Source organism: Bos indicus x Bos taurus, chromosome 15, assembly GCF_003369695.1.
Source record: "Bos indicus x Bos taurus breed Angus x Brahman F1 hybrid chromosome 15, Bos_hybrid_MaternalHap_v2.0, whole genome shotgun sequence".
Classification (NCBI taxonomy): Eukaryota; Metazoa; Chordata; class Mammalia; order Artiodactyla; family Bovidae; genus Bos; species Bos indicus x Bos taurus.
The window spans coordinates 64,066,965-64,081,651 of record NC_040090.1 but is presented as its reverse complement, the minus strand read 5'-3'; the positions used below and the strand labels follow the sequence as shown (position 1 = coordinate 64,081,651).

General features: G+C 38.8%; 1 protein-coding gene across 4 annotated transcripts in view; it reads left to right on the top strand.

Annotated features, from left to right (window-relative positions):
* The window catches only part of ZC3H12C (zinc finger CCCH-type containing 12C), a 72,880-nt gene that overhangs the window by 45,224 nt on the left and 12,969 nt on the right, over positions 1-14,687 (top strand). For all 4 annotated transcript variants that reach the window (XM_027563808.1, XM_027563811.1, XM_027563809.1 and 1 more), the window contains exon 3: positions 9,447-9,586. In XM_027563808.1, the coding sequence (XP_027419609.1) occupies positions 9,447-9,586 (140 nt within the window). The remainder of the gene's footprint in view (positions 1-9,446; positions 9,587-14,687) is intronic.

The window sequence follows — 14,687 nt, the reverse complement described above, 5'->3', positions numbered from 1 at the left end:
AAGGGAAAGGCTACCTACTCCAGTATTCTGGCCTGGAGAATTCCATGGACTGTGTAGTCCATGGGGTCACAGAGAGTCGGATACGACTAAGCGACTTTCACTTAGTGATCTCCACATATCAAACACATTGATCTAAAAAAAAAAATCACAATTTACTTTCAGCAGTGAGATTAAAGCTATTACAAATTTACTGGTTTCATTTTCATTCCAAAGTAGGCTTTTTTACCATTTTCTAAAAATTAGGACCAAAAGGATATGAGGAAGTAAGGAGCTAGTATTTGTTGAAACCTTCTGTGTGCAGGCACTCTGTTTCCTGCTCTGTGGCTGTCACCGTGTTCAGTTCTCACTATCCTGTAATGTAGGTGGGATTACCTCCATTTTAAACATGAGAAAAGTGAGGTTCAGAATAAGTAACTTGCCAAGGTCACACAGACATGTACAAAAGAAAATATTTAAATTCATGTCTAATTCCATACGTTGTTATTTTCACTGTGTTGACCTATTCATGAAAAGCCATCTATGTAATAGTAATGCTAGTTAGTCGTAGTATTAGTAGTACTAATACTATCATGGTAATTAGTAGTCCTAATTTACTATTGCTTTCCTAGTGGCTCAGATGGTAAAGAATCTGCTTGCAATGCAGGGGACCCAGTTTCAATCCCTGGGTCAGGAAGATCCCCTAGAGGAGGAAATGGCAACCCACTCCAGTATTCTTGTATGGAAAATCCCATGGACAGAGGAGCCTGGTGTGCTACAGTCCATGGGATCGCAAAGTCAGACACGACTGACCAACACTTTCTTTTCTAATACTTTGAATTTACTATTAGCAGTAGTACTAAACATGCCCTTCTAGGTATAATTTTTACAATTAGATTTTAGATGAGTTAAGGAAAACCTTTTAAGAATGGCTTTCCCGTGTACACCCATGGCGGATGCATGTTGATGTATGGCAAAACCAATACAATATTGTAAAGTAAAATAAATAAGTAAATAGCTGAGCAAAAAATAAAATAAGTAGTATTGGATTATAATCCAAAATGTAAAAAAAAAAAAGAATGGCTTTCCTTTGATCATATACAAGTATATAAGGGATACACTTATTACATAAATTTTAGAAAATAAGAAAATAAAAACCACCTATGATTTCCAAGGTTCTTTACAAGCATTATAAGTAACAAGTTATGTGTATGTGCTTAGATGCTGAGTCATGTCTGACTCTTTGCAACCCTATGGACTGTAGCCAGCCAGGCTCCTCTGTCCATGGGATTCTCCTAGCAAGGATACTGGAGTGGGTTGCCATTTCCTCCTCCAGGGTATCTTCCCAACCCAGAGATGGAAACCATGTCTCTTACCATGTCCTGCATTGGCAGGCAGATTGTTTACCACTAGCGCCACCTGGGAAGCTAATAAGTAATAAGTTAATTCAAAGCAAATACTCAAACTAAATCAAAATCAGATTTGAAGAAATAACAGATAATTGGATAAAAGGTTGCTTATTTTTCTAATGCCTTGAAGAGAATTATAAAGAAGCTGTCCCTTCTAATAGTTGCTTTCATTCCCTTATTAGGTTTCTCCGTGTTTCTCAGTTGCTCCTCATGTCTGCCATGGGAAGATAACAGTTATAATTCTAAAATTACCCTTCCTTATCCTGTGGTTAACCTAGTAATGATATGTGTATATATAACTTATCAGTGTAATACATGAAACTATGTTTCCTAAATACAGCAGACAGAATGGTTCACCCATTTTCCCTCTCTTCTAGGTCCTGTATTGAGGCAGGCTACATTAAAATGTGTGGTTCCCTGAATTTTTCTCTGCATCACAAAATATACCTTTGTAATCTATTAATCATCACAGGTGACTAATTTAATGCCACATAATAAGCAAGTGTACTTCAGTTCTCTAGTGGAAAGTATATATGATATTTTTATGATATAACAAATATCATATTAATTTGAGTGTTTATGAAATTGCCCTTCTGTTGAAGACAGAAAAGTAGAACTGATGGGCTTTTCAAATTTGTTACAGTACTATATGTGAATAAATTAAAGATAATCCCATTATATATGAGATAAAGTGAACCTACAAAATAATGAAAAGTTATGATAGTGGAAATCGTATAAAGAATATGTTTGTCAAGATGATTTTGTTCATTTCAGCTTCCCTTGGTTTCCAGTTTCTAGTTCACGAGTAGGTACATACGTCTGAAACTCTGAGTGGGAGTCCCAGGATACACGCAATGAGGCTTCAATTAGCCAAGTGCCAGACCTTCCTGGCACTTTTCACAGCCTGGTCTACAAATTAATTTCATCTTATTGTCTGGAATGAGCTCTACAATGAATTACAGAAATCTGCTGGGGAAGCTGCAATGACTAATAAATGAGCAGTTCATTTTCCATGTGGAATATTAGTTGCCCATGTCCTAGAAAACCTCTCATTCAAAATTTGGGCCCATAGCCTGGCACACCCCTAGCACATATTTACTCTCAGTATCATTAAGCACATACTCACCATCTCCTAGGAGTTTCAAAAATCTTCTACTTGGAGTACAGAATATGATAGCCTTTTGTTTATCCAGGAGATATCTTCCCAACAGATGAACAGCATTTAGAGACAAGAGAGGCATGTTCCTCCAACAGAAGACCTATTTGCTCAGGAACCATAGGGAAAAAGAAGGGGTAGAAGGTTGTCTGGGATGCCCACAACTTGGATGTTTTTCTGTATACAGGTGGGATGAGAGGGGTCAGTAGAAATTGCAGAATATGTGCATAGTTCCAGTTCTGTAAGAAAGGATAGGAAAAGTCTAAGGCAGGAAAAAGAAACATATATAATGTGTTTCCATGAGGCTCCTCTATTAGGTCGGTTTTGCTCATTAATAGTTGGCACCACTTGCCAATTGTCTCCTGTCTGCTTTCAGCAGAGCAGTCCCCACTGGAGATGGGAAAGCTTCAGAGTGAGGCAGCATTCCTTACGTCTCCCTCAGTTTCTGGCAGCGTTCCTTTTCCTGATGTCCGGCCTTCCTGCGATGGTAACATACTGACTTTTCATTGTCAAGTCTACCTTATTTGTTGGTAGGCCCAGAAACGTGTTTGCTCCCTGTGTGCATAACTCTCACTAGGCAGGTAGCACTGCATTCTTGAGTTTCTTTTTGTCTTCACCTTTCTCCACTCCCCCTCCCCCCCGCAACTAGATAACTGTTGCCAGTACCTGAGTAACTGTCCCTGATGTACAGATGTACATCCCCTGATGTACAGATACCTTTTCTCTTATTTGTGCTTGAATTCCAGCAACAAAGCTACCATGGAAGTGGAGAGGATTAGTGTCTATTCTGATTCACCCCTGAATCCATCCCCTTTAATTTAGAAAATGCCTCTGTGAACCACTGATGGAATCACTGGGACTCACATAGCAGCAGCTCTGCAGCTTCTCCCACATCCCCTTTTGCAGAAAGACTTAAAAGTCTGCCATCAGCAGTGGGTGTCCGAGGCTTGAGGATCCTCCTGAGTCACTGGAGAAGAGACCCACGGCCATGGCACTCCATTCGCCAGTCATGCCTGTTCCATCAGTCAGGTGTCCATCCTCACACACGTGGCTGTAAACTGAAACCACACCACAGAAAACCTTGGCACATTATTGCAGATCTTTCTAGGGCTCTGGAAGATAACTCTTAAGGTAGACATCAGCTAGAGAAAAGGGTTGTGGTGTCCTCACCACATCTGATCCACCCAGCAGTACTAAATTCTAAAAAGCATTAGAGTCCCTGGAGCTCCAAAGGGAGAAGGCTGATTCTCTCCACATTTGATGAAAACCAAGTTGGCTCATATGGCCCTGTAGTTTCAGGCTCATGCTGCTGTTTTGCAGCCTGACTCCTTTTGTTTCCCCTTCCTTCCAAGTTATTAGGGCAACTATTTGCCAACCTGATGCCTTAATTCGCCAACCTGATGCCTTAATTCTAGGATAGTTTCTTATCCACATTCTCAGACTCCTTGTTACTTTCTCTTGATCATTTCTGCCTCCCTAGCTATGTTTTGCATGTTGAATGTAGGGGGAGTCTTGGAGGTGAAATCCATACCAGAATATTCAAGTAAGTTATCCCCAAATCCTAAAGCCCTTGGGAACCATCTGTCCAAGAAGCCATCATCTCCTCTTCCCAGGTCCCAGATGAGCAAAGAAGACTGAGGGTGGGAGCTTCTACTGAGGTGGAAGGGAGCAACCGCAGAGAAGGGTTGAAAACCTGGAGAAAGACAAAGGTGCTTTCCATTTCTTAATCTCTTCTTTCCGTTTTTAAATTCATTCTTACTGGCTGTCCAGTTCATTCTTTCATTTATTTCCTGAGATCCAGAGATGCTAATAATCCTTTTAAGTAGGGTTTTTCTAAAATTTGGTATAAATATACCAATTTGTCTGCTTCAGATGAGCCTTCCTCTAGCCACTGCAAAGCAAGATTTTTCTAAACATGCCTATTCCAAACATGACAGAGTAAAATAAGCCCTTTCAGAAAGAGATCCACTGGCAGGCTCCTTATATTTTTCTGCATTAAAGGCCAGGTTTAATCACACACAACCTTCAAGGTGTATTATCCATTTTGCTCAACAGGAACTTAGAATTAGCAGTGACTTTGGCATTTTCCCTGGGAAACCAATCCCACTGAGCAAAAGTAGTCGAAAGGATACTTTATAGCAAACATCCAGGGTCTTTTCCTAATCAAAAGTGGCCATAAATCTTCTGAGTCACCAACAGGACTTGCTTGCGGTATACCATCCTATTGCCAAATTGTTGAAATAACAAATAGAGGCCCATAGGATCATGCCAATTCATAAATAGAGAATTAGCTATTTTTACTACTAAGCAAAAAACCCCAAATGCATACACATATAGCCTGTAAGTGACTACAGAACCGTGATGAATTTCCTTCTCTATTTATATGGCACTAGAACTACAGTTTGTAAACATCATCCTACTTTTTTAGTAAACACTCAACAGACAGTTAATTTGCACTGATAGCTACATTGTGTTCACTCTGACATCCTGTTTTTCATAACTTTTTTATCAAGATCACTCTGTTTTTATAATTCTTTATCAGAGCCTCCCTCAGTTGCTCCTTATATTATAACCAGCACATCCTTCAACACGCCCCATGAGGGTAGGTCCAGTTCAGTCTCCCCCAGCCTCTCCCGGTCTGTGGAAGTCCCATCTGCAGTTTGGAGTCACCCAGTAGCTGCTCACTTTCCTGTTACTAGGAATGATTCTGGGCCTTGGCAGCTGGCAGGGACTTCCAAGACAACAGCAGCCATTCCAGGGGTTTCCTAGTTAGCATTCATTTCTTTGGCCTGTTCAGGAAAGGACTGGCTGGGGAAGTATTGGACACCCAGGGACCAACCCTACACGTCCCCAGGTGCCTGTCCCTTTCCCCACCCTAGCCATAAAAGAGAAAGAAGACGGTAGCCTGCCCCAATGGGAGATCTCAGGCTGGCCAACTGCTGAGTACTTTCAGTCCGATTTCAAGGTACCACTGGATGTGGAATTACTATGTTGAGAGAAAACACGGCTTTCAACTTGATAATAAAGTATTCCCAAATTGCCCTCCTGAATAGTCATACCAATTTATACTCCCACCTGTAATGTATGAGTTACTTCTGTCACACATCCGTGGCAACATCTGGTGTTTGCAGACTTTATTTCTTCCCATATGATGGGTGTGAAGTGGTGTCTCACTTTGGCTTTAATTTGCATTTCTTCACCGTTGAGCTTTTTTCATTTGTTTGTTGGTCATATGGGTTTCCTCTCTTGTAAATTCACTGTTTATATCTATTGCCTTAAAAAAAAATAAAAGGGGAGGATTACCCTTCTCAATGTACAGGAATACTTTATGTATTCTAAGTACTAGTCTTTTTATCAGTCCTGTGTATTGCAAGTACCTTCTCAGTCTATGGCATTTTTATTTTGTTTATGGAATCTTTTTCACAAAGAAGTTTTATGTACTCAAATGTATCATTCTTTTCCTTGGTAGTAAAAAGAATTTCTCTATCTTGATATGAATGTGTCCTGTAATTTCTTCTAAAAGTGTTACAGTATTTTCATATTTAAATCTTTGATCTATATACAATTTATTTTTATGTGTGGTATGAGGTAAAAGTACAATTTTATTTTTTCCACCTAAATAATTGACTGCCCTAGTACCATTTGTTAAATGATCCATATTTTTCTTCATCTATCTGTAATGTCACTTTTATCATTTATACACACGTATAGCTGAAAGTCCAATACTTTGGCCACCTGATGTGAAGAGCTGACTCATTGGAAAAGACTCTGATGCTGGTAGAGATTGGGGGCAGGAGGAGAAGGGGACGGCAGAGAATGAGATGGCTGGATGGCATCACCGACTCGATGGACATGAGTTTGAATGAACTCTGGGAGTTGGTGATGGACAGGGAGGCCTGGCGTACTGCGATTCATGGGGTCACAAAGAGTCGGACACAACTGAGTGACTGAACTGAACTGAACTGATATATGTGTGCGAGAGAGATCGATCTTAGGTTCACTTTTCTGTTGTTTATTTTGTTTTTTAATCTTAACTAATATAACACTGATTGGATTTCTGTAGTTTTATGCAGAAGTACTGATAGCTAGGGGAGAAGTTCCTCCTTTTTCGTTCTTCAGGATTACTTAACTGTCCTTGGCCTCTTGTTTTTTCAAATGAACTTCAGGATCAACTTCTCAAGTTTCACAAAAAACCCTTTGATATTGGGATTTCAGTGTACTAACATTAATTTGAGAATTACCATCTTCATACATTGAGTCTTACCATCCATGAAAATGGGATATTGTTCCTTTCATTTAGGTCTTCTCTTATGCTCTTTAATACAGGTTTTCAATGTTCATTTTCTCTATAAAGCTCTTATAATACTTTCTTTAGATTTGTTTAGTTTTTGTTACTATTATAAATAGGGTCATTTTTTAAATTAAAATTTTAAATTGGTTTATGGTATATAGCAATATTAATCTTTAATAACATTGTCAACATTGTATGATAGATTCATGTCTGTTGAAATCTATTCTGTGGCCTAGTGCACAGCCAATTTTATAACTCTTCGTGTGTTCTTGAAAAGATTTTCTCTTTAACTCTGTGCAAGGTTTTGCATTTGTCTAGTAGGTCAAGCTGGAGAAGGCAATGGCACCCCACTCCAGTACTCTTGCCTGGAAAATCCCATGGATGGAGGAGCCTGGTAGGCTGCAGTCCATGGGGTTGCTAAGAGTCGGACACGACTGAGTGACTTCCCTTTTACTTTTCACTTTAATGCATTGGAGAAGGAAATGGCAACCCACTCCAGTGTTCTTGCCTGGATATCCCAGGGACGGGGGATCCTGATGGGCTGCCATCTCTGGGGTTGCACAGAGTCGGACACGACTGAAGTGACTTAGCAGTAGCAGTAACTTTTTTATTCCTAGTAATGTTTTGCCTTAAAGTATATTTTTTTCTGATGTTAATAGAGTTTTGCCAGTTTCCTGTTGGTTTATGGTATGAATAACATAGCAGTTAAGGATGTGTTTAGCAACAACTAGTTTCTTAAGCAAATGTTAGGGAGCTGTTTGTTCTCAAATAACAAAATCAGAGAGAGATGTGGGTCCAGCAACAGCTGGTCCTTCCTTTTGCCTTTCACAGTGTGGCAACAGAAGTCATCATCTTGCTTGCTTCCCCCTGTAAGGGTTTGCAGGATGGGAGGCAGGGCGTGGGTGCAGGGGAGGGAGCAGATAATGGGAACAAGCTTTGTGGTAAGTGTTGCGTATGGTATAATACCTGGGTTAGAATCTATAAAATCTGTGTCCTGTGTTTGTAAGTGGTTTGCTATTTATACAGATTTTATGAAAGTTCTTTACTTACAAGACGGAATCTTTCTACAGTGCGAGTGACGGTTGCCTTTACCAACTGAAGTCACCTTCACAAAATGCTTACGGTCCTCCCTTTAGAGCCAGAGGCAGTGAAACGCTCAAGTCTCAGCACACCAAATGTCACAGTGACTAGTAAAGCACAATACACTCAAATCTCAAAGCATTAATGCAGACTGTATTTATCCTTGGCTCTCAGCATGTTGAGTTTTGTCTTGAGGAATAATTAGTATGTATATCTTCACAAGAAAATGCCATCATTTTTTTATAGTTTTCAGAAAACTGCTTAAATTTCAGTATTTTCTAGGAAATTTAACATCACTCTGTACCATTTGCTGGGGTGTTGTCAAAGCCATCAGGTATCCCTTCTTACCTAGCAAATGTACTTCAGACTTCCTTTTAACCCTTCCTCTGAAACTTTCAGTGCATCTGATTTCACCTCTAATCTTGTCCCAAACCATTAGGACAGGTCTATGGAACACAAACAGTTCCTGTGGTTTTGCATTATAGCCTCCAACACCTACAAAGCAAGTTATTCTATTTCTGTTTTGTCCTTCAAATATGGTTAACCATATTTAGACAGTTTTACTGCTTCCCAGAGAACCACCAGAACAATATATTTATATACCTAATGTGTGATTTGTGTTAAAGGTTAACAGAGCTTTTACTTACCTTATTCCATTCAGCCCTCCTTAGCCCAAGAATTAAAGAATTTCTGCCCCATAGATAAGAATGGAGCCTTCAGGGCTCAAACTATAATAAGAATGTAATTATGTCAGTGAAAGCAGGAGACTCTTTTAAAACATTAGAATAGTGTTATTTTGAATTATTAGGTTAAAGTGCAGTGCTAAGATAAATATTTATTGAATGACCACACTGTTAGTTGGGCATTTTCATTTAGACACTAAAACTGCTAATCCAATTTTGAATGCCCTTTTGTCATTAATCCTTGTCCTACACAATATTGTTAAACAGAAACCAGGTGTCTTTTCACTGCAGGACATAGAAAGTGTTTCTTGTATGAGATTAAGCATTGACTTTTTCATTTAAGTGCATGTGTGAATGTGTTTTACATTAGTCACCTAATAAATTTCGTGCATTGCTTAATCATTGGATTCAAATATATGCATAAGAACTCTTGAGAAGGAAAAGTGTTTAGAAACTCATTATTAAGTATTCTGTTTCCACTGTTTGTACAGATTTTTTTCTACGTGATTTCTTTTTACATTTGACTGAAATTATTCTCACTGTGCTCAGGCCCAATTTTCCCTCTCCTATCAAAAAGAGCCTTCTCTTTCTAACTAGTTTACCTTTACAACTTCTCATTTGAAGACCCACTTTTCTTTATTCTCCACACAATAATCCTAATTTTCTTTTTGTTCCTTACATTTTTCCATTCCTTAGTTATTTCATTGGTCCTCTGAGCCATAAAACTCCATCTTAAACTTGAATTTCTTTAAACTATTTTAATTATGTTATCATGTCTGTTTATAAATTTGAATTAATGAAGTCAAATTTAGGTTTCATTGTGTTTTAAGTGTTCTAAAATAATATTTCAGCCATGGAAACAAAGAAGTCTTTTCCTGCCGAGGAATAAAATTAGCAGTGGATTGGTTTTTGGAAAGAGGCCACAAGGACATCACCGTCTTTGTTCCTGCTTGGAGGAAAGAGCAGTCCCGGCCTGATGCGCTTATTACAGGTGAGCCCGTGAGCTTCCGAGCACACCTGAGCCAGCGTCTCACTGAATAATCCGTGCGTCTGCCACAGTTTACTCAGTCCCTTGGTGGGACATTATTTTCTAGTTTAAAAACTATCTGGTTATGTAAACTAAACAGTAATTCTTGCTACTTAAGCCTTTTTTTTTTTTTTTTTTACTTTGCAACTTTTTACTTCAAATTTTGTAAAAATTCTGACCTTTAGAGACGTGCTAGGAGTCAGGAGGCCTAGATTCAAATTCATGGCACTTTGAGCAGCACACTGACCCTTCTGGGCTCCAGTTTTCTCATCTGCTGTATGAAACTAGGCAATAATCAAAAGACGTTGATGCTGGGAAAGATTGAAGGCAGGAAGAGAAGGGGACAACGGAGGATGAGATGGTTGGATGGCATCACCGACTCAATGGACATGAGCTTGAACTCCAGGAGATAGTGAAGGATAGGGAAATCCGGCATGCTGCAGTCCATGGGGTCACAAAGAGTCGGACATAACTTAGCGACTAAATAACAACAGTGACTACAGATCAAAAAAGACCCTAGGGTCATCCTGTCTGGTGTCAAGTAGAGGAAATGATTCAATCCCAATAAAATATCCATGTTTTGCATTATCTTGTAATTTTTAAATGTATGAGTTTCAGGCAGAGGTGTCCCCTGTAACTGTTAATTATTGCTGCTCAACATTTTGCTCCAGTCAGTGGTTCTCAAATAGCATTCAACCCTTCCTGCCCCTTTCTGCACCTAACATTAACAAAACTGAGGAACCCGTGTGAAGGAAGCTACACTCTTCAAATAAAAAACCAATGGAGTGACCACCCACCGTGTACTCCAAGGGAAGTTTAAGACTTTATTTTTCTCTATAATTATTAAATTAGAATAAGAACCCGTAGACAAGTTATGATGGAGCCCATAGTCATGGAATCGGACCCTAGCCTATATAAACTGTGAGTTCCCGGGTGGCTCAGAGGATAACGCATCTGCCTGCCATGTGGGAGACCCGGGTTCAATCCCTAGGTTGGGAAGATCCTCTGGAGAAGGAAATGGCAACCCACTCCAGTATTCTTGCCTGGAGAATCCCATGGACAGAGGAGCCTGGCGGGCTACAATTCACGGGGTCGCAAAGAGTCGGACACGACTGAGCAAGTTCACTTTCACTTTCACTATATAAACTGTAAAGTGGGAAGGGTGGGCATAATTCAGTCAGCAGTCCCAAGACACTGGATAACTCTTTGGAAAAAATATGCATATTTAGATCTTTATCTTACACCATATAACAATAAATTGCAGATGGTTGAAGAATTAATTGTCAAAAATCTCCATCAGAGATGATAAATAGTCTTTGAATGGCTAGGTAAGACCTTCCTAAATTTAAAAGTTTTAGAAGAAATTATGACAGGAAAGATAAGATTTAATTGGATCAAACTTCTGTATTTCAGAAAATTTTCTTGAAAATAAGCAAGAAAAATACAACAAATAAACAAAGAATCCACATCCATAACATAAAAAGAACTCTTACACATTGATACAAACAGTGCACATTGATAAAAACAGTATATTTGGAAGAATGCAAATGCCAAATAAGAGGGGAAAATTGTTCAACCTCATTAGTAAATAAAGAAATGCAAATTTAAGTGACTTTTTTTTTAAACCCATCAAATTAGCAGAGATTAAAAACTTGATAATACTCAGTGCCTGCAGGGAGTTACTTGTACACTGCTATGGAAACATAGATGTTACAACCTTTCTGGAAAAGTTTGGTCTTAAAACATTAATACTTGAATCTACTAGTCCCCCTTCTAGGAATAATGCCCCAGAAAATAAACAAAGGTACAGGGAAAAATTTTTGACCACAAAGACATCCAGTGCAATATTACTTATAATAGAAAAAAAAATGGAAATAAACCATACATTAATTATAAAAATGGCTTAGTAAATAAATATATATCTATATGATAGAATATGTAGTATTAGAATATCTGGGCAGAATTTTTAATGATCTCAGGGAATGCTCTTTTACTTTAAGGCAGGTTTTGTTATTTTATGGGTGTGTGACATATATGTACATACATAATACACATATAGAAGGAAAAAATACATAGAAAATGATTAGAAGGAAATATGCCAAAATATTAACAGTAATTGCCTCTGGGTCATTTCTTATGAAGTCTTGTTTTCTCCCTGCTTCTTAGTACTTTTTCTTTCCCAATTTTTGACAGGAAACTATAATGCATTAATAATCAGGGGGAAGATAAACTGAAAAAGAAAAAGCAATATTTAAACGTATAAATGAAAGCTTCTTGAGTGTGAAAGGAATATGAGATCCAAAAGAAGGGAAAATGGTAATACTCAGTGTGAGATGTGGCTGAGTTTAATCTTTCAGATACTAGCACATCAGGTCTCTGGAGCTCATCAGTATGCAGTTTACTTTGTGAAATGTGTACCACTATTGTCAGAGGCTCTTAGGTGTTTTCTCCTCCAGGTAATAATTCTCTTAACTAAAACCATCAACAAGGTAATAACTAGTAAGTTGAATTGTCCAGTCTTTTTTCACTATACCAAAAAAAGAAACTTGATAAGAAATATTTATGCCAGGTTGAATGACTCACAAGCTGGAATAAAGATTTCCAGGGGAAATATCAACAACTTCAGATATGCACATGATACCACTCTAATGACAGAAAGCAAAGAGGAACTGAAGAGCCTCTTGATGAAGGTGAAAGAGAAGAGTGGAAAAACCTGGCTTAAAACTCAGCATTCAGAAAACGAAGATCATGGCATCCAGTCCTATCACTTCATGGCAAATAGATGGGGAAAAAGTGGAAACAGTGACAGACTTTATTTTCTTGGGCTCCAAAATCACTACAGTGGTAACTGCAGCCATGACATTAAAAGATGCTTGCTCCTTAGAAGAAAAGCTATGACAAACCTGGACAGCGTATTAAAAAGCAGAGACATCACTTGGCCAACAAAGGTCCATGTAGTCAAAGCTATAGTTTTTCCAGTAGTCATGTACAGGTGTGAGAGTTGGAACATAAAGAAGGCTGAGTGCTGAGGAACTGATGCTTTCAAATTGTGGTGCTAGAGAAGATGACTGAGAGTCCCTTAGACAGCAAGGAGATCAAATTAGTCAATCCTAAAGGAAATCAACCCTGAATATGCATTGGAATGATTGATGCTGCAGCTCCAATACTTTGGCCACCTATTGCAAAGAGCCAACTCATTGGAAAAGACCCTGATGGTGGGAAAGATTGAGGGGAGGGGGAGAAGAGGGGGACAGAGGATGAGATAGTTGAATGGCATCATTGACTCAATGGACATGATTTTGAGCAAACTCTGGGAGAAAGTGAAGGAGAGGGAAGCCTGGCATGCTGCAGTCCATGTGGTCACAAAGAATCGGACAGGACTTAGTGGCTGAAACAACAGCAAGAAATATTGTAAAGTTTTCAGATACAGATTCAAGCTTGCTCTTTAGCTGGGCTTCCAGTGATTGAACAGATATTAAACAAATGAGCACAAGACTGTTATCAAGTACTGTGCTAGGAACTAGAGATTCAATTAACTTACCAGCTAGACTGAATTCATATTTATTTAAGTAAGGACTATTTATCCTAATTAATTATCACTAATTATCTTCCTAATTAGTGTCCTTTTAACCTTCTTTGGCTGGTAAAGAAATTCAAATTAAGCAAGATGGTGATGACTTTTAGGCAACCATCCTACTCCTCCAGTCACTTCCAGGATCCAGGCATATCGTACATGAGTAAACCCTCCCACAGATAAAGGGCCATGGATTATGCATGAACAGGGCATAAACTGGACAGTGAATAAACTGGAAGACCTCAGAATACACTTCTTTAACTAGCTTCCGTATTCCTTTCACAGTCATTTATTGAGTATTCTTATCTGAGTCCTGATGATGGGTACACTGATAAATGAGATGTCAAGGGGCATCTCAAAATGTTTGTAGGGGGCACACACAATAACTATAACATGGCAAATCCTGTGGCTGAGACTGGGCTTTTTATTTTGTTTTGGTTTTCTATCATTTTCAAAAGAGATCAAAAATTACATGCATCTATTAAGGATTAGATCTGATAGACAAGAGTGCCTGATGAACTATGGATGGAGATTCATGACATTGTATAGGAGACAGGGAGCAAGACCATCCCCAAGAAAAAGAAATGCAGAAAAGCAAAATGGCTGTCTGAGGAGGGCTTACAAATAGTTGTGAAAAGAAGAGAAGCAAAAAGCAAAGGAGAAAAGGAAAGATACACCCACCTGAATGCAGAGTTCCAAAGAATAGCAAGGAGAGATAAGAAAGCCTTCTTCAGTGATCAGTGCTAAGAAATAGAGGAAAAGTATAGAATGGGAAAGACTAGAGATCTCTTCAAGAAAATTCGAGATACCAAGGGAACATTTCATGCAAAGATGGGCTCGATAAAGGACAGAAATGGTAGGGACCTAAGAGAAGCAGAAGATATTAAGAGAGGTGGCAAGAATACACAGAAGAACTGTACAAAAAAGATCTTCACAATCCAGATCATCACATCTAGGTCAGTATGATCACTGACCTAGAGCCAGACATCCTGGAATGTGAAGTCAAGTAGGGCTTGGGAAGCATAACTATGAACAAAGCTAGTGGAGGTGATAGAATTCCAGTTGAACTATTTCAAATCCTGAAAGATGATCCTGTGAAAGTGCTGCACTCAATATGCCAGCAAATTTGGAAAACTCAGTAGTGGCCACAGGACTGGAAAAGGTCAATTTTCATTCCAATCCCAAAGAAAGGCAATGCCAAAGAATGCTCAAACTACCACACAATTGCACTCATCTCGCAGGCTAGTAATGCTTAAAATTCTCCAAGCCAGGCTTCAATAATACGTGAACCGTGAACTTCCAGATGTTCAAGCTGAATATTTAGAAAGCAGAGGAAACAGAGATCAAATTGCCAACATCCGCTGGATCATCGAAAAAGCAAGAGAGTTCCAGAAAAACATCTATTTCTGCTTTATTGACTTTGCCAAAGCCTTTGACTGTGTGGATCACAATAAACTGTGGAAAATTCTGAAACAAATGCAAATACCAGAC